This window comes from Ranitomeya variabilis, chromosome 7 (genome assembly GCF_051348905.1).
Source record: "Ranitomeya variabilis isolate aRanVar5 chromosome 7, aRanVar5.hap1, whole genome shotgun sequence".
Classification (NCBI taxonomy): Eukaryota; Metazoa; Chordata; class Amphibia; order Anura; family Dendrobatidae; genus Ranitomeya; species Ranitomeya variabilis.
The window spans coordinates 55,468,384-55,495,085 of record NC_135238.1 but is presented as its reverse complement, the minus strand read 5'-3'; the positions used below and the strand labels follow the sequence as shown (position 1 = coordinate 55,495,085).

Below are 26,702 nucleotides of genomic sequence, written 5' to 3'. Positions count from 1 at the left end.
AAGGAGCCTTAGGCATACGTAATGTAGGAGATGGTGGGTGACCATACTATGAGCGTTCACTTCTGAATTCAGTCAGTCACAGTATATAGGTCAATACAATCTATATGAAGATCCATAAGTCCAGTCCTTTATTGACCACATCTCCATTCACAATTCTGTTGGTGGATGTTGGAAACCATCAGTACATTCCCAATAATATTAGTACATTTATAGTTTTCCTCTACAGCCTGTTATTTAGTGCATAGCTCCTGAAGCAAAAACTCAAATGGAAGCCGCAAGCCAGACTGCAGAACTGTGAATGCTGCTCTGGAGTATAAGGCTGTATTCACAAGCAGCAGATTTCAGAAACTGAAAATTCAATTTTTGCAGCGGGCACATGGTTTCATGCAGTGTTGATTCAGATGAATGTGACAGCAGCAAAAATCTCTGCATTAAATCTACCATGTGTGATTATCTCCCTGCAGAGTAACTCAGGATAATACATAAGGTAGGTGTACTGCGCTTTATCTATAGAATCACTACATGTAAACTGGGGTAACAGGGACTATACTAGTTACTAGTACATAACTGAAGCTGTGAAATAAGGAATAAAGAAAATTACCAAGCTCTATTTTTGTCAGTGGTTTTTCTTACACTGGCAATAAGTCAATTGCATAGACATAAGGTAGCATGGTGGTTGTTTTTTTTTTTTTTTAACACAAAGTGCTTTTTCTTCTGCAAAATCAGAGTCACGTCATTGATCTGCAATGCCAAACGCCACCGATGGGCAAGAGTGGCGCTATTTCCAGGGGGAAAAAAAAAGTTGAGCTGTCTTATTTCTCCATAACTTCTTTAGTAATGAATCAGTTGTTAATCCTTTCCCATTGGCCATCGGCTTGCTTCTTGTAAGAGCGGGGCTTTCCGTCAGGAAATACAGACACTTGTGGATGTGGATTGTCCTTTAGATACTGGAGTGAAGATTTCATATGTTGGACAAAATGTGGAGGTTCTGCTTCTGGAGATGTGGAAAAATACTGCAAAACAGAAGAAATGTAAGCGGAGTCCAGCGTGGTCATGTAATGTGTGCCTTACTACTATGTACTCACTTTAGTCATGGCCGGCACCAAGGCAGATAGCGGCCCTGACAGCAAAACCTCTACAGGAGGTCACCCTATATCCAAGGCTTTACATTTCACCATAACACTTGTTTGTTTGTTTTTTGCAGGGGTGGTGAGAGTGGGGGTCAACTATAAAGACGGCACTGTATTTGCAGTCTAGCCCAATTGTAAAACCAAGGTGATAAAAATCATCTTTACTATATTGGAAACTTGCATTATACTTCTTTGAAGCCCAACTGGGCTCATTTTGGAAATTAGAACATTTTTGTGGGGGAGATAAAATTGGCACCAAACTATATATTGGTGTTTGCCGTTAAACACGTTCTTTAAATTGACATACTGATATCTTAACCCCTTAGTGATGGAGCCACATTTTTTTTTTAAACCTGACCCGTGTCATTTTATCTACTATATAATGGTCTAAGGGTCACTTCCGTCTGTCTGTCCTTCTGTCTGTCTGTCACGGATATTCATTGGTCGCGGCCTCTGTCAGTCATGGAAATCCAAGTCGATGATTGGTCGAGGCTGTTTTGCCACAACCAATCAGTGACGGGCACAGTCCGGAAGAAAATGGCCGCTCCATACTCCCCTCCGGTCACAGCGGCCGCTCCATACTCCCCTCCGGTCACAGCGCCCGCTCCATACTCCCCTCCGGTCACAGCGCCCGCTCCATACTCCCCTCCGGTCACAGCGCCCGCTCCATACTCCCCTCCGGTCACAGCGCCCGCTCCATACTCCCCTCCGGTCACAGCGCCCGCTCCATACTCCCCTCCGGTCACAGCGCCCGCTCCATACTCCCCTCCGGTCACAGCGCCCGCTCCATACTCCCCTCCGGTCACAGCGCCCGCTCCATACTCCCCTCCGGTCACAGCGCCCGCTCCATACTCCCCTCCGGTCACAGCGCCCGCTCCATACTCCCCTCCGGTCACAGCGCCCGCTCCATACTCCCCTCCGGTCACAGCGCCCGCTCCATACTCCCCTCCGGTCACAGCGCCCGCTCCATACTCCCCTCCGGTCACAGCGCCCGCTCCATACTCCCCTCCGGTCACAGCGCCCGCTCCATACTCCCCTCCGGTCACAGCGCCCGCTCCATACTCCCCTCCGGTCACAGCGCCCGCTCCATACTCCCCTCCGGTCACAGCGCCCGCTCCATACTCCCCTCCGGTCACAGCGCCCGCTCCATACTCCCCTCCGGTCACAGCGCCCGCTCCATACTCCCCTCCGGTCAGCGCTCACACAGGGTTAATGGCAGCATTGACCACGGTGTAACGCACTCGGTTAATGCTGCTATTAACCCTGTGTGACCAACTTTTTACTATTGATGCTGCCTATGCAGCATGAATAGTAAAAATGTTATGTTAAATATAATAAAAATAAAAAAGTTACATACTCACCCTCCGGTGGCCCCCCCGGTCGAAGCGGCCGGTTACCGATGCTCCTTGACCGCTGCAAGCAGTGCGGTCTCGCAAGATGATGACGTGCGGTCTCGCAAGATCGCTACGTCATCATCTCGCAAGACCGCAATGCAATCTTCAGACCGGAGCGCGCGAGGAGCATCAGTAACCAGACGCTTCGATCCGGAGGCTCCAGAAGGTGAGTATGTAACTATTTTTTATTTAAATTTTTTTTTTTTTTAAACAGGGATATGGTGCATTACTACGTGACTGGCCAATATACTACGTGGCTCTGTGCTGTATACTACGTGGGCTGGGCAATATACTACGTGCACTGTGTGGGCTGTGCAATGTACTGCGTGGGCTGTGCTATACACTACGCATACATGTTCTAGAATACCCGATGCGTTAGAATCGGGCCACCATCTAGTGTGGTAATAACTCTTAAACGCTTTAACAAATCCCAGAGATTTTGAGATCGTTTTTTCGTGACACATTATACTTTGATAAATTTACCATCAAGTAAAAATGTTTTGTTTATTTATAAAAAAAATATCAGAAATTTGAGAAATTTTTAATTAACTTGCAATTTTCAAAATTTGAATGATTATCTCTTTAATTCAGATAGTCATCCCATAGCAAAACATTAATAAACAACATTTCCCACGTGCCTACTTTGCATCAGCATCATTTGTAAAATATTCTTTTATTGTTAGCATTTTAGGAGGTTTAAAAATGTTGGTCATTTTTTCAAGGAAATTTACAAAAAAAATTTTTTTTTTTTTTTTTTTTATGGACCTATTCTTGTTTGAAGTGACTTTAGGGGTCCCATATATTGGGAAACCCCCAAAAGTGATACCACTTTAAAAGCAGCACCCCTTGACATATTGAAAGCTGCTGTCAGGTAGTTTATTAACCCTTCAAGTGATTTTCAAGAATGCAAAGTGGTATGACAGAAATGAAAATGTGCATTTTTACCACCTAAATGCCGCTACCTTCTGAACAGGTTACAACAGCCGGCAGACTCTAAAGCTGCTATTTGGTCATGATTTGCCATGGCAAACATCAGAACAACACGACCATGATCTGAGGGCACCAACTGGGATAAAGCTGAAGCCCCCACACTCTGTTAACCATTTATATGATGTAGTCACTATTGACAGCAGCATCTAAGAGGTTAAACAGATTTGGACAGTGCAAACACTGACTGTGGCTGATGCAGCAAGTTGTCAGCTATAGTGTACAGCCGACAGATGCTGGATTGTCACCTGTATGGGGAGGCTATTCTCTTATATCTCAGGTCAGTTAAAAGACGTATTGGCTGTCATTAAGGGGTTAAAATGCCACCCTAACCCAGTCTATAATATTAGTATGACTTTTACATAACTTAGATTTATTTTTCTTCAGGTCACATTCCAGCATTTTGTTTTTATTTCACCTCTTACATTAATGATAACTATGTTCATTGTGTGCAGTAAAATACTGACTGCTGTCATCTGCCGTTTCCAGCGCTGCGCCGCTTATTCACCGCATCAAGTAATTGCAGCTCTTTCTTGCCGGCTTACACCACAGACCGTAATTCATTTCTTAATGCAAGTCTATAAAAGCCTTGTTCTGAGTCTGTCTTAGGCCACGTTCAGTATTTTACCTCAGTATTTGTAAACCAAAACCAGGAGAGGAACAATCAGAGGAAAAGTATAATAGTAACACGTCACCATTATTGGATTTATCACCCACCCCTGGTTATGGCTTAGACTCTTAACTTTATCAGCAGCAATTTTTTTTTACCCCTTTCCGACATCAGGTGTAATAGTATACCAATGTCGGGCTCCGACGCTGAGCCCGCACATTTCTGGGCACATGACAGCTGATCTATAGAGCTGACATGTGCCTGCAACAGCCGTGGGTGGAATCTCCAGCAGCAGCATCTAACTCGCGCTTCCGGGAAGTGTGCCAGAAATCCCGCCCATGGGTTGGCATGACAACCAGAGGGCTCCAGCAGACCTCTATGGTTGTCACAGCCAGACTGCTATGAGAGCCGCCCGGTGCTCATAGCAAGTGAGCATTTCTGCAACATACAGGCTTATCTGATCATCGCCTGTATCTAGCAAAGCCAATCCGACAACAACAGCTTCTATTCTCCCATGGAGACTATTGAACCATGCAAAAACAAACAAAAAAAATCAGTTTGGTGTGCAAAAAATAAGCCCTCGACCATCCCGAGATAATGAAAAATTGAGACACTATGGGTAAGGGAAAATTGCGCAATTTTTTTTTAAGTTTGGAATTTTTTTTTTCACCATTTACATAAGAAAGAACTTATACATGTTTGGTGTCTATGAACTTGTAATGACCTGGAGAATCATAATGTCAGGTCAGTTTTAGCATTTGGCTAACATGGTTAAAAAAAAAACATAATCTAAAAAAAAAAAAGTCGTGGAATTGTACTGTTTTTTGCAATTTCACTGCACTTGGAATTTTTTTTTCCCGTTTTCCAATACACGATATGATAAAAACCAATGGTGGTGTTCAAAAGTACAACTCGTCTCTCAAAAAACAAGCCCTCACATGGCCATTTTGACCAAAAAACTAAAAAAAAAAAAAAAAAAAAAAAAAAAAAAAAAAATAAAAAAAAAAAATTATGGCTCTGGGAAGAAGGGGAACAAAAAACGAAAATGCAAAAACAAGAATCCCTCTGGTCGTTAAGGGGTTGATAAAGTCTGTCATCATGGGAGCAGTACACAATACTCATGCTGGGAGTGCCCTCTAGTGGTAGCTATAAGGAAACACCATGATAGTCTGATGGGTCGGTCTCCATGGAAGATGAATCCATTGATTAGTAGAACAGCAAACCTTCAAGCACACAGAATGGATCTTACATTTAACAAGGGTTTAACACCACCCAAAATCACCATAGGAAACTCCTAGCCTTAATATACTCACAGCCAGTATCTCCTTGTCCTCCTGATGCAGCCAAAACTCCATGTTTGGGAGAGGCATCCAGGAATAAGGCCCAATGTTTAACTGCTCCATTTCTGCGTCATAGATATTCACCATCTAAGACCAAGACACCAACACCAGTGTTACTCCACGCTTGGCGCTCCAGCTAAAATACTTGGTGTCCTGTTAGCAGAAAACAATGTGGGAACCCCAGTGATAACACAACATATTTGGAAAGTTACCCAACTTCTGTACACTGAAAGTGGTAAATGGAGACTTGTGTATGCCTCCATAAGGGGCAGCCAACTATTGGACCTAGTTCACACTTGTCGGAGGATTAGTTCGGAGCCCCCGCTAGCATCTGTGTCAGATAGGAATTACTCTGCATTATTCCTCCCTGATTAGTCAATATAGTGGAATCTGTCGGCATCAAATCCAGAACTGCGTCGTTCTTCCCATGGTTTGGGCAGAAGGTATCAGTCGCGGACTGTACGATCACAGTCATGTATGTTTGTCTCAAATTTTGCAGCGTTTTAGAGAAAAACATCCTTTTAACAGAGACTGGGCAGTCACCCACTAGCCATACTGGCGGGTCCCAGCAGCTTCTCCCACCTGCTGACAGTGACGGCCAAGCCTCTACCTGCATATAGACTTGTCAGTCACTGTCAGCGGGCGGGGAGAAGCAGTCAGGAACCCACCTGTAAGAATAGTCACCAGCGCGCTCCATCCATGACTACTATCAATAGTATCCTTTTCTCTGAAACACATCGGCTGATACATGCTGCCCACTGATTGGGAAGTATGGATCAGCTACCAGGTTTCCATTAAGGGTTAGTCCACCTCTGGGAACACTGCTACTTATATGTATGTATTTGGGGTGCAGGATAGCCAGGAGGGACCAGGTTAGATCCTAGCACTGTGGATCCTGATCAGATGCACCTGGCTAGCTATGACTAAGAACCAGGACAGTCACCTTGCTCTCAGCGGGGGGAACCTGAGCAGAGTGGGCTGCGGTGAGTCTCTGCACAGGCCGGGTTCACCAAACTGCAAGGATCAATGGCTGCCTTAGATAATAACGGTTGTGTTTCACTGAACTGGGACTAGCTCAGCCATGTGAGAGCAGCCAGGGTCTACTTGGTTTAGTTGGCGCCTGGACAAAGCTAAGGATTTGGGGTTTATGGTTTTGTTTTTCGATGCTATGCACCATGTCGAAGTAAGAGTCACACTGTTTTGACACAAGAATCCAGTGTCTGTGTGAACGCAGCCTACTGCGGAGCGCGAGTCCCCACAGAGCTGTAAAGCATTTTTGCAGTTTGATTTCATTGACCATTTTGCACTGTTCGGCTTTTTGTTTTCTTGCATAAATCAACTGAGAGGTGCTCCATTAATGGCAGACAAAAAGTTAGAAATATTTACTGCAAATGTACCATAAATATGTAAAATCATGTAGGTAAAAGGAATCATATAGACCTAATAAATTCCACAGAACGTTCCAATTAAGCGGAACAAAAATCTAAAATACATTTTCTGCATCCAATACCGTCACGTACAGAAACAAAGGATAAACTAAGCAATAAATAGACGAGTATAGATAGTTAACCCTTACATCTCCTCCTGCAAGAGTGTATGCAGAGCGCAAATCCTCATCCGGTTGCCGATCCTCAAATTTTGCCTTGCAGATTTCTCCTGTTTTAACATTCACTGCTGAATAAAAAAAAAATAAATAAATAATGAGCCATTGCAGAATTCAGGTGGATTTCCTCAAAACCTCCGATATCTGGATGGGCAAGGAGAACACCCAAGAGGAGCTTATGGGGTTAAAACTGAATGTGCATGCTCCCATGTCTTCTCTTCTATGCAATGCTGACTGCCATCTGCTGGTGAGTAATGAATATTGCAGCCACACCGCGCCCTCCTTTTCCTTAATAGAGGATAACACGCAGAAATGATAAGTGTGATGTATGTAGGTCTGTGTGCAAGTGTGTCTGATGTGTTCGCACGTACCACATAAGTGTCTGCATATCAATGTGTTCACAAGTTCATGGATCAAAATCCAGCTTCCACACTGTGCATACAGGGGTACTCAAGTGAGCAAGCACTTACCTAGGCCATAAATAATTGGGAGGTGAATACCGTCCTCTTTCCGGTCATTTATATCTGAAAAATAGAAATTATATTGGGTCATCTTGAAAACACAATCAAATATATACATTCTGTGCTGATAAATTCTGACTGTCTGCAGCCACCGCTAAGGGAAAAGAAGGAAGTTAATGAACAAAGATGTTTGTTGACTTATTGTTAAACTACAGATCAAGCCCTACAGTAAGATTTTCTTGAATATTGGTGCCATTCCCCCCCCCCCCCCATATCTCCCACTGTACAATGAGCAAACACTACTAAAACTACATTTGAGAGCGGCACCTTGCTTCTCCTCAGTGCTGCAGGCCCCTTCCCCTGCTCTCCTGTGTGCTTTTAGTCTCATCAATCTGAATTGTTGTCTCAGAGCTATACTGGAAACCCACATGAATCTGTAAAACTGCTCCAGCTTCCAGTACAACTCGCCTGTGACTCCACCATGATTATTTGTCACATCAAACTAATATATGTTTAAAATTCACTATGATTCCATGTACGGCCATGTATAATACTGAGCCAGACAGGGTTCATCTTCTGCCATATGCATCAATATAGCGACAGGTTTGTTTTTATACCCATTATCTGTTATTCAGCTCATCTGTTCCCCACTCCGCTGTGCATGTACTACAGAGCTTGAAATAACCATCGTGGAAGCATGGCGGAGGCGAGTATAGGACAGCTGAGCTGTGATTTATGACTGGTGCTGACAGATTGGTGTAAAACTGCAAATTTTGATCTATGAATGCATAAGGCAGAGGATTAAATGGGCGATTTTATCTTCTGGACGTCAGCTACCAGATCAATGATGTAAAAATACACATGCAGATATATTAATATAAATGGCAGAAGGCAAAAATCAGTCTGACTCTAACCCGTCACTTCTACAATAATGCTCATACTACTAATGTGGATTAGCTCACAGATTGTCTGCCACTGTGACATTTAGACTGACAGAAAAAGGCCTCTGTCCAAAAACAATATATGGGCCCTTGGCACCCAAAGAGCTCCAAAAAATGCAAAACTGCACCTGCTTTGGAGGTAGATATGTGTCCCCTTACCTCTTGGGGCCCCTGTGCGGCCGCTCAAGTTGCACCAATTATATGCCCGCCCCAGATGTCACACATTAATATATCTGTGGATAATCTAATTTCACAGTCCAGCCTGTCCTGTGTGTTGGGTTATAAACAAGCCAGCAGCTTACACACACGGCCAAAATTGTTGGCACCTTTTTGCGTCTAAAGGTGGTGCAACAAAATTTTTTTTTTCGGCCAGGTCATTTTCAATAGTTTTTTTTTTTTTTTTTTAAATTATTTTTATTTTACAGTTTTCTGTTGAGCCACAATTCAGAAACAATGTTCGATTCTCATTAGTGGGTATTAAATACATTTAAATTGAAAATGTCAGTTTCATGTTATTTCAGTGAACACTGTGGGTTTTTCTTACTATACCAGGAGGGTACCAACAATTTTGCCTACATCTGTATATTGCTACACACATACAATTCATTAAAGTGCCAAATTGGGCATCCAAATGGGTGTCATTTGCACCAGGCCCAAAGATGGCATTTTGTATTGCACGTGGGTTCTACTACCTTAGTCTGGCCAAACAATCAAAAGTACAAGAATCTAAGGAACCGTCAAGATTATCGGCCTAGCAGATAGGAAGCAGTGGAAAGTCCCATACCTGTAACACACAATGTGACGAGGTGAACGTCCTCTGCTTGTTGGTGAAACGCTTCTACAAAATAGGATATAAAACTCTGGTTATTACAGTCACTACAAACTGAAGGGAATCTTCAGCGACAAGACGCTGCGTAGCTGCAGGTGTAGCTCGCTGCACGGTCCCTCTGCCCTCACTGACGGCCTGCGCTGCACACACCATTTGTCTGCAAATTACCACTAGCTCTGCAGGTTGATAGCATTTTTTGTAGTTAACACATTCCCTTCAATAAAGGTTATTCCACTATATACATTTATAACATGTAGACTAATCAGTGTCAGTCTGACAACGTCAGACAACCATTTAGACAGGAAACACCCATTGGCAGCATGCTGGAATGATTTATCACAGTGTTAAAGGGTACCGGTCAGAAACTTGTACGCTTCCAAACCATCTATATGGCTGTGTAGCCCTTTAAAAGATAGGCAAGTTGATCACTTTAAGACCCCATTAGTGATGCTCTGGGAGCAAGAAATCGTGGTTTGAAATCCAGAACAGTGGCTGACAAACCATTGGTGCAACCAGGGGCCCCCCAAGATGAACGGGGGTCAACACCCATCTCAAAAGCAGGGGATAAACAATGATCCATTCGACTGAAAAGGGCCAAATATTCTTGCACAGGGGCCCTCTTCTATCTATTTGTCACTGGTTCAGTATCTATGTGTCTGGAAGTGCACTGGGGCGTAACGATGCACTTACAGCTCTGGGGCGTAACGATGCACTTACAGCTCTGGGGCGTAACGATGCACTTACAGATCCTCAGCCCCACACTATTACCTGTCGTGTATCAGCGCCAACGACCTGTCAAACGAGATGAGAGTGGTGCTAGAAAATACAGCGTGAGGCGGAGGAGATGGAAGAAGTGCATCATTACACCCCAGTGCACTTCCAGACACAAAGATAGAAGATTTCTTGCTGTTGGAGGATCGGTTATAAAAGAGATCAACTTGCTTATTTTTTTTTTAAAGGGCTACAAAGACATATACAGTTAATGTTTTAGAATTTTCTATCTAGTGCTCTTTAAATGAAATCAAGTTGTCTGACAGTACGGGGACCAGTGGGGAATTACGGGGACCATGATTGTCAGGTGTATATTACTTACAATGAGTGAACTTACTAAGAAGCTGACGAGACAGTTTCAGTGATAATTGGCGTTGGTCATTGAACCCTCCAACCAAGTGCAGCTCCAGTCTAGTAATTAAAAAAAAAATAATCATTTAATTGGGACAAATTCACATTGTATGGAGAACGGCACAGTCCATAGAGATGTGTGGCTGTCCCCAACCTCTGGCTCTACACCCAGAGCAATACTACAACTCCCAGCATTGCTTCTCAGCAAATCCAACTTCATGTACAATTCAAAGTCAATTCCAATGGAGGTTAAAAAAAATCCTTGTGTAGGTAAGAATAATGACCCACCTTCCTTCTGTGGTCTTTGTTAAGGACTCGACAGCCTGAATAATGGCTGCCACCTCATTTTCAGAATCTGATCCATCGCAGTGCGCTAAACAAGTGGCCCCACTTCCTACATGGGAAACACAAATGTGGTTAATGGGCATTTAATATACTGAACACGCCATCTGCTGGGGATCAATACCACTGGCTGCCTGCAGAGGACCCAGTTAGTAATTAAAAAAAAAAAAACACAGATTGCTGTTCCTTTAATACTACAAAAAATAAAAAAGCAAAACAAAAATATACATTTTATTCTTTGTTTTATTTTTAAAGTTTTTTTTTAGCAGTGTGTGTGTGTGTGTATATGTATGCGTATGGATATATATATATATATATATATATATATATATTTATACCAACCCTTTAAGAAGTTTACAACAGGATCCGAGACCCTAGAATGAGAGCATCTGACCTGTACAAATCATGACTTGCCTTACATTGGAGGCACGGGTTGACTTCTCATATAAATACATTACTTTAGGCAAGTTGGCTCTGGGAGTTCTGTAATTGGCTCCTGTCCACATCAGCCACAGATTCCTTCATAAATCATGGAACAATAAATTAAGGATGCCTCATCAGAACCCAGCCATAGCAAATGGGGCAAGTGAAGCGCCCATGGTATTCAATGCGACAGATCCGGCAGAATGTTGCCGTTTCCATTATAAACACAAGCCACAATGCAGATGTGGAAAAAGCCTTGACTTGTAAAGTCGGTGGGGGTCAGGCTGATTCATCTGCACGGTACCTTCCACCACAAATCAACACTATGGCCTCTTCAGAATCAGTGAGGATCCCCCACTGTTCATAAAGTGATTAACCTCTTCAGTCTCCAATACTTGGGCCATCACCGGACAATAGCAGAACTCCTGGATGCTTCTTCCATACCTGTGTGTCTAAGAACAACAATGTGACAAGTAGTTGCATCTTCCGACCCGAGGATGGAAATTGAACCTGGGTGAAAAGGAGAAAATGTACAGTAGATGTCTGTATAACAAATTTGCAAACCAGAAGTTTTTAATTTGAATTGATAAAAAATTATATATACAGTATATAACGCATTTGATATGGCGCCCCTGTTGTTCTTTTCATCCAAAATATCGACCGCTGAGAAGCCGCCACTTCTAGTGGTTTTTCTTATAGCCCACCCTGTACAGTATCAAGATTTACCCCACCGGACATCAGGGCTGTGGAGTCGAAGTCGTGGAGTTGTAGTCGGAGCCCATTTTGGTGGAGTCGGTATCATGGAAATTGAGGCGTCGGAGGTTTGGCTTGCCGAATCCACAGCCCCGGTTGAAGCTACCGCAGCAGAAGACCATGGCTGAGGCCACTCCTGGCGGATGGGAACTGAGGCCACGGTGCTCCGGACATAAAAAGGAAGATCTGGGTGGTGGGACTGAGTTACTGAGTATGTGAGACCACCACCTCTGTGGACATTCGGAGGGAGGATTATAAAACACCAGGGACACCATAATAAATATTTATCTGGACACATCACCTCCCAATTCTCAGTGTCCGCCAGTTCTCCCTTACATTGTCCATCCTGGTCCCTTCCTTCATGGAGTTTTTTTTTATTATTTTATTAACTAGCTAACCTTTTACAATCAATATAAACATTAATATATAGTCAAAGTATAATGTATTGTTACATTAATAAAGTGTTCAGATGGGACGAGCTCTAAAACTCCCAGACTACCTCTATTTTGATAGACTGTGCGTTCATAATTGACCAACTCAATCAAAGACCCGTGAGAAGCGCAAAGGCTACCCCATCCAGCACAAAGCCAATAGTTTCCTTGCTAAGAAAAGTTTCCTGTAGGAAAACCTTAATATAGTGCCCCCATATTCCCTCTTCCAGGATACTAAATAAAAATAAGCCAATAAGGGGATCAAAGGGAATTGGGATAGATAATTGGGAATATAATAATGAAATTACTCCTCCTCCCCCCCCCCCCCCCTAAAAAAAAAGGATAAAATAATTGTACAACGCCATATTATATGTGCAAAATCTGCATTCAACGCATAACACCTCGAACGTTCTGAGGTCGGCGATCAGCCCATTTTAAATAGTCTTAAAGGGGTTGTCCATTACATAATACCTCCACCGATTTAAACCTTGTAAACAAGTATCTTCGTAAATTCCTCTTCTTGCCATCTGTGCCTGTGAGCGACGCTATCGCTGACCGCTCACTGGGCATCAAGTGAACCCCACTGCAATCGCTGCTGATGTCACATCAAGTTAGGGATCTCCTGCATTCCCCCGGGTGTCAACCAGTCTCCCGCATCCCCCTGATTGTACTGTGGGCAGAGTTTCACCACCCGTCACAGCCCAGTATCCAGCGCGCGCTCTCCCTCTCTCCTCTGATTTCATTAGCCTCAAGCGAGTAGCATCTCTATCTTTACAATTTAAGAAAGGCATCAAAAACGTCAAGGTGAGACGCCTGGAGGAGGAGATCGTGTAGGTACCTTGCCACTGTAAATGTAGAGGAGAATTCGTCTCCTAGGGTAGTTTTAAGCCAGTCCTCCAGAAATTGTTTGGGTCACTGAGCCTCCGAGAGCTTTAACGGCCATGGGTGATACTATATCCTCCAAATTAGATACTCTCGATTCAGCTTCTGTAATACGGCTTCTCATGGCCTGCATACCTTGTCGGAGAAGTCCCACCTCAGAATGTACCTCCTCAATTTTCCCAGTTAAAGCGGCCCTACTTAGAGATATAGCCTGCATAAATTGTTCAGAGACCTGCCTCCATCCTGGTCTCCACCTTCCTCATTGTCTGAGACTCTTATGTTGGTCTGTAGCTTTACCGGGGAAGGATTATTCCTCAGTATCTGGAGTTTCTGAAGGATCACCCCCTTGCAAATTCTTAAAGTTTCTCAGCTCCCCCAGAACTTTAATGAACAACAACAAAAGAGGAATATTCTTTCCCCATGAGACACCATGACTGCGGGGTCCAGAATTGTGACATCATCCAAATGATGACGGTAACAGTCACGTAACTGCACGCTCATCACAAGTGAGTACGTGGGGTAACACGGTGTGGGACACGGAGATACGTACTGTCGCCTGGTGTCGTCGCAGCCAGTTCCCGCTGTTGCACATATAGAAATCCATTTGCCCCGATGACTTGCGCGGGCTGACTGGTTAAGTTTCTGGCTCGTTCCTAGAGATTACAAATAATAGACAAATATAACTCATTTTTGTAAACTTTTTTACTATGAATAACTGGGATACTTCATCCGTTACATGACATCTACAACAACAGGCGGAGCGCTCACTTATGAAAGCAAAGGCGGTGGTGTAATACCCTGAGAAAAAAAACCCTCAGTATAAAACCATTCTCCAAGACTGTCCTTAGGCCGACCCCTGTTTATAAGTCGAATGGAGGAGCGGGGCTTTGTCTCTTCATTATGGACACAAGCATAGCGCCATACATAAGAGCGTGGCTGCGCCTGGTACTGCAGCCAAGACGTGTGGGCTCAGACCCGGCAATCAAACACTGATGGCATCGAGTCTTTCCTATTGAGGCTAGTTTTCATGTTAATTTTCAGGGCAAAGGAGTGAGGGGAACACAGTGATACATCAAATGGACGCAACTGTACATTCGTGCTGTGGTATGAATGCAAGAGTGAGCTCAGGAGGTGTTTAACCATTTAAATGGCACTGTCAATCTCTGAAAGTGGAATTTAAATGGCACGGTAGTGCTGATGGGTTGCCATGGAAGCCAGCAGTAAAAACCACATCTTGGATTTCATAGTAGGTCATCATGCTATATTGTAAAACACTGTAGCATTTTAGTTTCGGACAAAAAAAGGATTGCCGTCCCCCAAGTACCGTAGTCTAAAAGAAATAATATAAAAAAAATTCTATATACCGTACATATAAAGATAAAAATTCAAAATCACACTATTCCCACTTTAAAAAATAAAGAAAAATATCCATATCTGATATTGCCATATAAAAGTCTAATCAAAATATACAATTAACCCATACAGTAAACAGCATAAAGAGAGAAAAATGGTAGCAGTTTTTCGATTGCCACACGCTATCGAAAACTACAATAAAAAGCGACCCAAACGTCACATGTACCCCAAAACGGTATCACAACACAAAAAAACAACCGAAAAAAAAAAAAAAAAAAAACACTTTTAACTCAACTTTGAATTTTTTTTTCTTTAACATTTCAGGTACATAATTTGGAATACTGAATGACATCATTGAAAATTACACCTGCTCCTAAAAAAAAAAAAAGTTATGGCCCTTGAAATGAGGCGAGGAAAAAAGCAAAAGCATAAAAGAAATAATGCAAATACCGTAATGCATATACAATGTTAATGTCTCGAGAGAAAACTCCTTTAACCCCTATAAGAGGGAATGAGATCTTTAAGTATCTGATTCACTACTTTGTAAACAAAAAACTTTCTGCTGGTAGGAGCACTTACATTCAGGGCTGTGGAGTCGGAGCCCATTTTGGTGGAGTCGGTGTCATGGAAATTGAGGAGTCGGAGGCTTGGCTTACATTATAGCAGGAATGTGACAACCAGACATTTCCACTGCTGATGAAATACCAAGTGCGGAATATCGTAGTTACTCACCGATAACGGTATTTCTCTGATCCCATGACGGCACCACGGAGAGAGGGATCCGCCCTCAGGGACAGGAAACCCACAGGTTAAAAAGGCAGGACCTCTCCTCCACCTCAGTTTGGTTTAGGCTACGTTCACATTAGCGTTGTGCGACGCAGCGTCGGGCGCCGCTGCGTCGCCGCATGCGTCATGCACCCCTATATTTAACATGGGGGTGCATGGACATGCGTTGCATTTGCGTTTTGTGACGCATGCGTCGCTGCGGCGCACGCGTCAGGGCGCACAGGACGCAGCAAGTTGCATTTTTTGTGCGTACAAAATCAAGCAAAAAAAGGACGCATGCGTCACAAAATGCTGCGTTGTGCATGCGTTCACATTTGCGTTGTGCGTTGCGTCGCCGATGCTGCGGCGCACAACGCAAATGTGAACGTAGCCTACAGAGCCTTGACAGGACTTCAGCTGTAACTTAAACGGTTATTAAACAACAAAATAATTAAATCTTTCCTTTTTTTTTTTGCGACACCTCGTGACTAAACATTAGTAGTGTGTACACCCACACGTGAAAAGGGAGGGAATATACGGGTGCCGTCATGGAATCAGAGAAATACCGTTATCGGTGAGTAACTACGATATTCTCTTACCCCCATGACGGCACCACGGAGAGAATTTCATAGAATGTATATTAGGGTGGGATTACTGCCTCCAGAACCCTCCTACCAAAGGTTAGGTCTGAAGAGCAGGATAGGTGCAGTTGGTAGTGTTTGAAAAATGTAGAGGGAGAAGACCAAGTGTCTGCTCTACATATCTGGTCGATCGATGCTCCTGCCCGCTCTGCCCAAGAGGTTGATATCGATCTGGTTGAATGAGCTTTGATCCCTTCTGGAGCGGCTTCATTGGACGAGGCGTATGCTAGAGTGATAGCCTCCCTTACCCATCTCGCCAATGTTGCTTTTGACGATTTGTGCCCTTTATTTGGACCCTGAAAACAGAAAAACAGAGACCTGCCTTTCCTACACTCCCTTGTGGCTGTTATATATTGGGTCAAGTGTTGTGAATTCTGCTCTTGGGCTCCCTCCGGTGGTTGTTGGTGGTAGTGCAGTTGTCTTGGGGTTGTAATCCGGGCAGGTGTTTCTGCTGATTGCAGCTCTATTAGGTATTTAGGTGTGCAGGCTCCTTGAGTCAGTGCCAGTTGTCCATTGTACTTGGAGGGATTGCATCTCTCTCTGGCTCCTCGTGCCATGCTGCCAATTCAGATGAGATAAGTGTCTGTTTTTTTGTCTCTGTGCACACATGCAGTGTGCTTTGCAATTCAGTGCAATTTATTGTGTTTTTGTCCAGCTTAGACTTGTTTGGATTTTTCTGTCTGCTGGATTCTCAGGAGATGCAGATATACTTTCTATGTCTTTAGTTAGATGTGGAATATTTGTATTTTCTGCTGTGGATATTTTTAGAATTTTAATACTGACCGCTTAGAATTCTGTCCTATCCTTTTCTATTTAGCTAGAAGTGCCTCTTTTGCTAAATCCTGTTTTTCTGCCTGCGTGTGTCTTCCTCTTGTACTCACAGTCAATATTTATGGGGGGCTGTCTATCCTTTGGGGTGCTGCTCTGAGGCAAGATAGAATTCCCATTTCTATCTATAGGGGTATTTAGTTCTCCGGCTGTGTCGAGGTGTCTAGGACTCATTAGGTACATCCCACGGCTACTTCTAGTTGCGGTGTTAGTTTGGGGTTTGCGGTCAGTATAGGTACCACCTCTCCTGAAAAAGTCTTTCATGCGGCTCCAAGGTTACCAGATCATAACAGTCAAGCATCTCTTAAGATCTAGTGTGTGTAGGGACTTCTCTTTTTCGTTTTTGGGATTTGGGCAAAATGATGGTAAGGATATTTGCTGAGACCTATGAAAACGTGATGCTACCTTGGGCAGGTAAGATGGGTCAGTCCTAAGGACTACTCTATCCTCTAGTATCTGGGTTAGAGGCGGGTAAGCTGAGAGAGCCTGCAAGTCACTAATTCTGCGTCCTGAGGTTAATGCTACCAGGAGAGAGGTTTTCAGGGAGATTATCTTTATGGAAGCTTGAGAGGGTTCAAAAGGCGCTTTCGTGAGTGCAGAAAGTACCAGGTTTAGGTCCCAGGGAGGCGAAGTGTGGTGTATGACTGGTTTAGACCTAATTGAGGCTTTTACAAACCTTTTTATCCAGTGATTCCCTGCTAGGTCACAGTTGTATAAGGCACCCAATGCTGCAATTTGAACTTTAAGGGTACTTGTTGCTAACCCTTTTTCTAATCCTTTCTGAAGGAATTCCAGCACTTACTTAATTGGGATTTTCCCCGACACACTGACATTTGGATTAGAGAGGAACTTCTTCCAGACCCTGCCATATGCTCTGGTAGTTACTGGTTTCCTACTGGACAAGAGTGTTGAAATTAAATTTGAGGAAAACCCCTTTTTTGCTAAAAGTTCCCTCTCAAATTCCATGCTGTCATGTGTAGGTTTTTTACCCGTGGATGGTTTATTGGCCCTTGGCGTAGAAGATTTGGGATGTCCGGGAGAACCCATGGCTCTGTTACCGACATCAAGCGTAACCATGGAAACCACGCTCTCTTTGGCCAGAGTGGGGCTATCATAATCACTCTTGCCCTGTCCTCCCGGATTTTCTTCAGAACTAATGGAATTAATGCTATCGGAGAAAAGGCATAAGCCAGTTGTAAGTTCCAGGGAATCAGAAAAGCATCTAGGGTCACTGGGTTCCCCACGTGGGTCGATTGAGCAAAATGCCTGTGTTTTCCTGTTTAGATAGATTTGTTCGCAAACTATCTCCAGTACTCCCCAGCAAGCTACAATGCGGTTGAACATCTCTTGGTTTAACTCTCATTCCCCCTGTCTTAACAGTGTTCTGCTTAAAAAATCTGCCGCCTGGTTCTCTGTCCCTTTGATGTGAAGGGCTGACAGAAGACAGATTTGTTTCTGCCAATGTCAAGATAGATTTTGTCACTTCCATCAACGAGCGGGACCTTGTTCCCCCCTGGTGATTGAGGTATGCCACCACCACCCTGTTGTCTGATAGTACTCTTACATGATGGGAACGGAGGAAAACTAGGAAGTGTTCGAATGCGTATTTTACCGCCAAGAGTTCTTCCATGTTTGATGAACATAGTTTTTCTGTTTCTGACCAAGGGCTTTGAGCAATTTGATCTTTCAAATGAGCCCCCCAACCCCATCGGCTCGCATCCGTGGTTAGGGTTACCGAAACTGGCCATACCCATGGAACCCCCCTGGTTAAGTTGGTCGGGTCTATCCACCAACCTAGGGAACATATCGTTCGTGAGGAGATTTTTAAGCGCTTTTCTAAATTCCCTTTTAATCGGAGTTGTGCTTCTAGTATCTCCCACTGGAAATATCTGGAGTGGTACTGGGCCCATTGGACTGCTGGCATACAGGCTGTCATTGACCCTAACAAAGACATTGCCTTCCGTAAAGTGATGACTGGAGAAAGCCTTATTTGAGTTATTAGTTGTATCATGTTGGTAACTTTCGTCCCTGGAAGACGACATTCTTGTTTTGTCGAATCTATCATTATTCCTAAGTACTGTTGTATTTGTACTGGAATAATTCTGGATTTCTCTAGATTCAACATCCAACCCAAATTTGACAAAGCTGTCATCACCTTGTCTAGCTGTTGACTGCAATGGTGTGAGGATCTGCCCACTACTAGATCATCATCCAGATATGAGACTATTAGCAAGTCTTGCTCCCTTATATGGGCCATCAGTTTCGTAAATACTCTCGGGGCTATAGCAAGGCCGAATGGGAGAGCTCTGAACTGATAATGTTTCAGTTCCCCTTGCATTATCACCGCCACTCTGAGGTATTTCTGGTAACTGGGATGGATAGGCACATGATAGTATGCATCTTTCAGATCGACTACAGTCATGAAACAAGACGGATGAAGGGATCTGACACAGGTTTTTATTGTTTCCATCTTGAAACTTTGGGTCACTAGATATTTGTTCAATTTTTTCAGGTTTATTATCGTCCTGAATGTCCCATCTGGCTTTGTTCGGAGAAAAAGAGGAGAATAAAATCCCGTATCTTTCTCCTGTTGTGGGACCTCCTGTAGGACATTCTTTGCGAGGAGACTGTATATTTCCTTTTGTGGGGCCAGTTGTTCGACCTCTGATTTTCTCTGTGGTGTTATCACGAAATGGTTGTGTGGCATTGTATGGAATCTCAGTTTTAGACCTGTCCTTATTATACTCAGTGTCCACTCGCTCCCTGATATTTTTTCCCAGGCTTGAAGGAAGTATGTTAGTCTTCCTCCCACCTGGGGCGCACCTTCATTGGGATTGCTTCTTGTTGTCCGGTTTGTTAAACATGAAGCCTCTGCCTTTAAATCTTTTATCTTCCCATCCTTCTTTGTTTTTTTGGAGGGCGTTTACGCATGAACTTCCTACCCCGAAAGGGCCGTTTGTAAGATTGGTTAAGAAACCCTGGGAAGGCTTTCTTTTTGTCTACGGCCTTCTCGAGGATGTCATCTAGGGTAGGCCCAAACAAAAATTCTCCCTCACATGGTATGGAGCATAATGTTGCTTTTGTTTGTAGGTCTCCTGGCCAGCATTTGAGCCATAATGCTCTTCTGGCTGCATTCGAAAACGAAGCTGACCTTGCCGTTAGTCTCACAGAGTCTATGGAAGCGTCTGCCAAATATGCAGCAGCACCCCTCATTACCGACACGGAATCCAATATTGTTTCCCGTGAGGTTTTGTTCCTCAATTGAGACTCTAGGTGGTCCAGCCACACCATCAATGCTCTTGCCGTGCATGTAGCGGCTATTCCTGGTTTTAAACCCCCGCTAGCTGCTTTCCAGGAGCCTTTTAAGAACACCTCGGCCTTCTTGTCCATAGGGTCCTTAAGGGTCCCCATATCCTCAAAGGGTAACGCAAATTTCTTAGAGGCCTTCGCAACAGCGACATCTATTTTAGGTGCTTTTCCCCAAGAAGAACATGCAGGGTCGTCGAACGGATATTTCCTCTTTGGAGCTAGGAAGACTTTCTTGTCTGGCCTCTTCCACTCTTTTTTTATTAGGGTCTGTATTTTTTCGTTCAACGGAAATGCCCGATGTTTTCTCTGCTCTAAGCCGCTGAACATAAGATCTTCTGCCGTTTTTTTAGACTGAGTATCTGCCAGCCCCATAGTTGTTCTAACCGCTTTAATTAGCGCATCTGTTTCTTCTATAGGGAAACAGTTACGACCACTCTCTGACGATGTCGAGGATGATGAAGAGGACAGGGAACTATCAGAACTATATTGGATACTGTGTTCCTCACTAGAACTGGGATCCGGGGATTTACGTCTCGATTTGCATTTCCTTTTAAGGCTTTTTGCGTTTTCCAACGCATCTTCCACCTGAGATTTAATCAGTTCTTTAAGGTCGGATACAAATCTTGGGTATTCTTCACTTAAAGTTCTCTCTATGCAAATCGCACAGAGTTTTTTGACCCATGTGGTAGGTAAATCTGCAGAGCAGATTGCACACACTTTGTGCTTAGTTTTCCCCGTACATTTCTTTCCCTAGGGACACACAAAAAACCCCATTTAGAATTACATTCACGGAGTTCACTTACCCTCCTGATATGTGGGAGGTACCGGTTCAGGTCTTGGAGATGCGTCCTCAATTTGAACCGTTGCCTTCCTTCTGGATCCACTGGAGCCTCTACTGCGGTGTGATCCAGAGCTATAGCGCTGAGAAGGCTGTGGTTGTGGGTCCTGCTGCGGCCGTTTTTTCCGTAGGGGTTGCAGAATTTCTTCTGCGGGTTGCTTTGATCCACTCATGGTGAAAATAGCTGAGCAGCGATTCCAGGCTGCTCAGCTGTTTAAATCCCCTGCCCGCAGCGCCATTAGCTTCCGGTTTCCAGGCTCCCTGCGCTGACCCAAAGTACTCCCGCTGCGCCTGCGCACTAAACTGCGGCCAGTCTCGGCCGCCACTAGAGCCTCTGCTGCACGCCATGCTGGCCGCCGGCGCCTGGGGGTATCGGAAGTGCCGCCGCTGCCTCCAAATCGTCCGTTCCTGTCGGTGGCCGCCGCCACCATCCCCCCAGACCGGCGGTAATTTACCAGGTAGCCGCCGCTACCTATTACCAGTCGTGTGATAAAAAGGGAAGAGGCAGACCGGATTCCTCTTCACTGCCTCTTCCCTGCACCTACTCAGGGCCCGCCAACCCCGGATTGTGCCTTCGGGGACGAAGATCCACCTTGACCGCGGCAGGGCCCCCCGCTGCTTGAATCCGGTCAGATGGTCCCCGGTATCCCGCGATGCAGGTATGTTCACCTGTAGGTTCCCCATCAGGGACAGGAAACCCAACTGAGGTGGAGGAGAGGTCCTGCCTTTTTAACCTGTGGGTTTCCTGTCCCTGAGGGCAGATCCCTCTCTCCGTGGTGCCGTCATGGGGGTAAGAGAAATCCCCTGAACCTGGGAGAGGCGACAACTACAGCGCACGCCCTGGCACATTCGGGCACCATGATACAGCTAGGGCACACCCATACAAGCCTTACAGCACCACTTACTAGCCGCTCTGCACAACAGATCACGGGCGCATACAATTCTCATACAAGGAAATACCAGATATGACCTGCACATCGCAGGACCGGTTCCATACATGTGAATGGAGAAGGTAACTAGAATGTGCACAGATTTAGGCAAGTCCCTCTTAGATGAATTGGACAGTGACAAATTAAAATCGTGTTTTTATGTGCAGAGCTTTGTCTCCTAAAAAAAAATAAAAAAATAAAAAAGGAACAAAAAACAAACAGTACTTTGGTGCAAGCAACAAGAATCCAGAAGAAAAAATAAAAAACTATAATTTCCAACATGGCCTTAATAATCCTTAATTGCCAGATAACCTGACCCTCCTGCAGAACAGATTACCATCTATAGAAGATTATATCTACACCTTTCAGTTACAGATTGTAACACCACACCAGGATTATGCCCACAGGGAGAAGCCTGGAGTTTAATCAAGGGGGTTTCTCACCATCATGAATGCATTGCAAAGCTATTGTAAGAAACAAGCATCATCAGGAGGGCGCAGTGCAAACCAGCAGCGACACCACGCCACTAGCCAAAACTATCAATCATCAGAAGGGTGCAGTGCAGACTAGCAGCGACACCAAGCCACTAGCCCAAACTATCAATCATCAGGAGGGCGCAGTGTAGACCAGCAGCGACACCACACCACTAGCCCAAACTATCAATCATCAGGAGGGCACAGTGCAGACCAGCAGCAAAACCACGGCACTAGCCCTAACTATCAATCATCAGGAGGGCGCAGTGCAGACCAGCAGTGACACCAAGCCACTAGTCCAAACTATCAATCATCAGGAGGGCACAGTGCAGACCAGCAGCAAAACCACGCCACTAGCCCGAACTATCAATCATCAGGAGGGCGCAGTGCAGACCAGCAGTGACACCAAGCCACTAGTCCAAACTATCAATCATCAGGAGGGCACAGTGCAGACCAGCAGCGAAACCACGGCACTAGCCCTAACTATCAATCATCAGGAGGGCGCAGTGCAGACCACCAGTGAAACCACGGCACTAGCACTAACTATCAATCATCAGGAGGGCGCAGTGCAGACTAGCAGCGACACCACACCACTAGCCCAAACTATCAATCATCAGGAGGGCGCAGTGCAGACCAGCAGCGACACCACGGCACTAGCCCTAACTATCAATCATCAGGAGGGCGCAGTGGAGACCAGCAGCAAAACCACGGCACTAGCCCGAACTATCAATCATCAGGAGGGCGCAGTGTAGACCAGCAGCGACACCACACCACTAGCCCAAACTATCAATCATCAGGAGGGCACAGTGCAGACCAGCAGCAAAACCACGGCACTAGCCCTAACTATCAATCATCAGGAGGGCGCAGTGCAGACCAGCAGTGACACCAAGCAACTAGTCCAAAATATCAATCATCAGGAGGGCACAGTGCAGACCAGCAGCAAAACCACGCCACTAGCCCGAACTATCAATCATCAGGAGGGCGCAGTGCAGACCAGCAGTGACACCAAGCCACTAGTCCAAACTATCAATCATCAGGAGGGCACAGTGCAGACCAGCAGCGAAACCACGGCACTAGCCCTAACTATCAATCATCAGGAGGGCGCAGTGCAGACCACCAGTGAAACCACGGCACTAGCACTAACTATCAATCATCAGGAGGGCGCAGTGCAGACTAGCAGCGACACCACACCACTAGCCCAAACTATCAATCATCAGGAGGGCGCAGTGCAGACCAGCAGCGACACCACGGCACTAGCCCTAACTATCAATCATCAGGAGGGCGCAGTGGAGACCAGCAGCAAAACCACGGCACTAGCCCGAACTATCAATCATCAGGAGGGCGCAGTGCAGACCAGCAGCGAAACCACGGCACTAGCCCAAACTATCAATCATCAGGAGGGCACAGTGCAGACCAGCAGCGACACCACACCACTAGCCCAAACTATCAATCATCAGGAGGGCGCAGTGCAGACCAGCAGCAAAACCACGGCACTAGCCCGAACTATCAATCATCAGGAGGGCGCAGTGCAGACCAGCAGCGAAACCACGGCACTAGCCCTAACTATCAATCATCAGGAGGGCGCAGTGCAGACCAGCAGCAAAACCACAGCACTAGCCCGAACTATCAATCATCAGGAGGGCGCAGTGCAGACCAGCAGTGACAACAAGCCACTAGTCCAAACTATCAATCATCAGGAGGGCACAGTGCAGACCAGCAGCAAAACCACGGCACTAGCCCAAACTATCAATCATCAGGAGGGCACAGTGCAGACCAGCAGCGAAACCACAGCACTAGCCCTAACTATCAATCATCAGGAGGGCGCAGTGCAGACCAGCAGCGAAACCACGGCACTAGCCCTAACTATCAATCATCAGGAGGGCGCAGTGCAGACCAGCAGCAAAACCACGGCACTAGCCCTAACTATCAATCATCAGGAGGACGCAGTGCAGACCAGCAGTGACAACAAGCCACCAGGGTGGATAAAAATCAATGTTTTTTTAAAAAAATCAAAAAAATCGGATTTTTTTGATTTAAATCAGATTTTTTTGATTTAAATCGGATTTTTTTCAATAAACTGCTTTTTGAGGAAAATATTTTACCATCCAAAGGTTCTTCCATCATGAGATAAAGCTGAGTTGTTTAACTCAGTAGAATAAAGGCTGTATATGTGTAACATTCACAATGCCATGCTCTTCCAGAGGTTTCTGTAGGATGCTGACTATCCAACAAGTTTGGGCATGTCAACTGAATGGAAAAAGAAACTAAACCAAAAGTGAAACCAAGCTAGAAGTGTGGAATTAAAGGGGCAGTATGAACAAAATGTGGAGGCTATTAATAGTTTATACAATTAAGACATGCTGCTTTTAAACACCTACCTATTGCCATATAGTAAAACAAAAAAGATTTTTACTTACTTTGGGGTCCCCCCCTCACCCTGGCGTTAGATCGTTGCCCCTAGTTTCGTCCGTGTAACTATGGGCGCACATGCGCACTGCTCTCACTTCTCATTTTAATCGTGATTTATATTAAAAAAAACCTTTTGATTTAAATCAGTGATTTAAATCATGATTTAAATCGATCCGATTTAAATAGAAAAAAATCTTTTGATTTAAATCGTGATTTAAATCATGATTTAAATCGGCGTGATTTAAATCAATCCACCCTGCAAGCCACTAGTCCAAACTATCAATCATCAGGAGGGCACAGTGCAGACCAGCAGCGAAACCACGGCACTAGCCCTAACTATCAATCATCAGGAGCGCGCAGTGCAGACCAGCAGTGAAACCACGGCACTAGCCCTAACTATCAATCATCAGGAGGGCGCAGTGCAGACTAGCAGCGAAACCACGGTACTAGCCCAAACTATCAATCATCAGGAGGGCGCAGTGCAGAACAGCAGCAAAACCACGGCACTAGCCCAAACTATCAATCATCAGGAGGGCACAGTGCAGACCAGCAGTGAAACCACAGCACTAGCCCAAACTATCAATCATCAGGAGGGTGCAGTGCAGACTAGCTGCGACACCACACCACTAGCCCAAACTATCAATCATCAGGAGGGCGCAGTGCAGACCAGCAGCAAAACCACGGCACTAGCCCGAACTATCAATCATCAGGAGGGCGCAGTGCAGACCAGCAGCGACACCACGACACTAGCCAGAACTATCAATCATCAGGAGGGCACAGTGCAGACCAGCAGCAAAACCACGCCACTAGCCCGAACTATCAATCATCAGGAGGGCGCAGTGCAGACCAGCAGCGAAACCACGGCACTTAGCCCTAACTATCAATCATCAGGAGGGCACAGTGCAGACCAGCAGCGACACCACGACACTAGCCCGAACTATCAATCATCAGGAGGGCACAGTGCAGACCAGCAGCAAAACCACGCCACTAGCCCGAACTATCAATCATCAGGAGGGCGCAGTGCAGACCAGCAGCGAAACCACGGCACTAGCCCTAACTATCAATCATCAGGAGGGCACAGTGCAGACCAGCAGCGACACCACGACACTAGCCCGAACTATCAATCATCAGGAGGGCACAGTGCAGACCAGCAGCGAAACCACGGCACTAGCCCAAACTATCAATCATCAGGAGGGCACAGTGCAGACCAGCAGCGACACCACGGCACTTAGCCCGAACTATCAATCATCAGGAGGGCGCAGTGCAGAAAACACCTGTCTTGTCTTTTGCAATGCAGTGAGATGAATGGGGAGCCCCTCTGCGGTGCCAGGACCCCCGTACAGCACCGTGCAGTATGGAGGCGCCTCTTACCTGCAGCTGAGCGCTGCTCTGCAGGATCCGGGCGGCGGCCAGGCTCACGTCTATCCTCCGGCTGTCAACGAGCAGCGGCATGACTATGAAACTCACTGACTGCAGCCCAACTTCCTCCACATTGATAGCCGGGCCGCCGCGCACTGCCTCCTGGGAGCTGTAGTCCGGAAGTGGGTGAGAAGCATGAGGGGGTACTGGAAACAGAACTACAATTCCCGGCGTCCCTGCGCGTTAACCTGCAGCTCTGTCCCAGCAATGAGCCAAGGCATAAGACGGGTGTTGTAGGAGACGGGTGTTCCTTATTTATTACTTACTGCCAGATAGGGCGGCATTAGGGTGGGCAGGTGAAGTTTGGGGGTGACCCCATCTGCTGTCACATAGCTTAACCCCTTCCTGCCTAAGCCGTTTCTCATTTCCGCACTTCCTGGGTTTATTTTCCTGGATGACTGGTAGTTTTGAATAGCGCTTTTCATTTTCCCATAGGATGGACTGAAAAACTATTATCAAAATAAACCTGTAATTAAGTCACTTTTCTTGG

At 45.4% G+C, this 26,702-nt stretch overlaps 1 protein-coding gene across 2 annotated transcripts; it reads right to left on the bottom strand.

The window, feature by feature from the left end:
• Positions 1–105: 105 nt before the first annotated feature.
• Positions 106–26,442, bottom strand: NTAN1 (N-terminal asparagine amidase). Of its 2 annotated transcripts, none has more exons than XM_077275115.1 (10): positions 26,165–26,442; positions 13,799–13,901; positions 11,627–11,692; positions 10,706–10,811; positions 10,404–10,477; positions 9,251–9,304; positions 7,535–7,588; positions 7,038–7,135; positions 5,435–5,548; positions 106–1,013 (listed from the first exon to the last, which is right to left on the bottom strand). In XM_077275115.1, exons 1-10 carry the CDS (start codon positions 26,243–26,245, stop codon positions 843–845), a joined length of 921 nt encoding a protein of 306 aa, XP_077131230.1. In that variant the 5' UTR covers positions 26,246–26,442; the 3' UTR covers positions 106–842. The 2 variants fall into 2 exon arrangements, with proteins under 2 accessions (XP_077131230.1, XP_077131231.1); XM_077275116.1 differs by having other exon boundaries at positions 7,038–7,132; positions 26,165–26,415.
• Between the last annotated feature and the right edge of the window lie 260 nt (positions 26,443–26,702).

Coding starts and splice junctions, on each gene's coding strand:
- NTAN1 (XM_077275115.1), bottom strand. CDS start 26,245: ATGCCGCTGCTCGTTGACAGCCGGAGGATAGACGTGAGCCTGGCCGCC. Junction 10,812..11,626: donor TGTTGTTCTTAGACACACAG/GTATGGAAGAAG, acceptor TTTCCCATGTAG/GAAGTGGGGCCACTTGTTTA. Junction 9,305..10,403: donor ACTGTCTCGTCAGCTTCTTA/GTAAGTTCACTC, acceptor CCTATTTTGTAG/AAGCGTTTCACCAACAAGCA.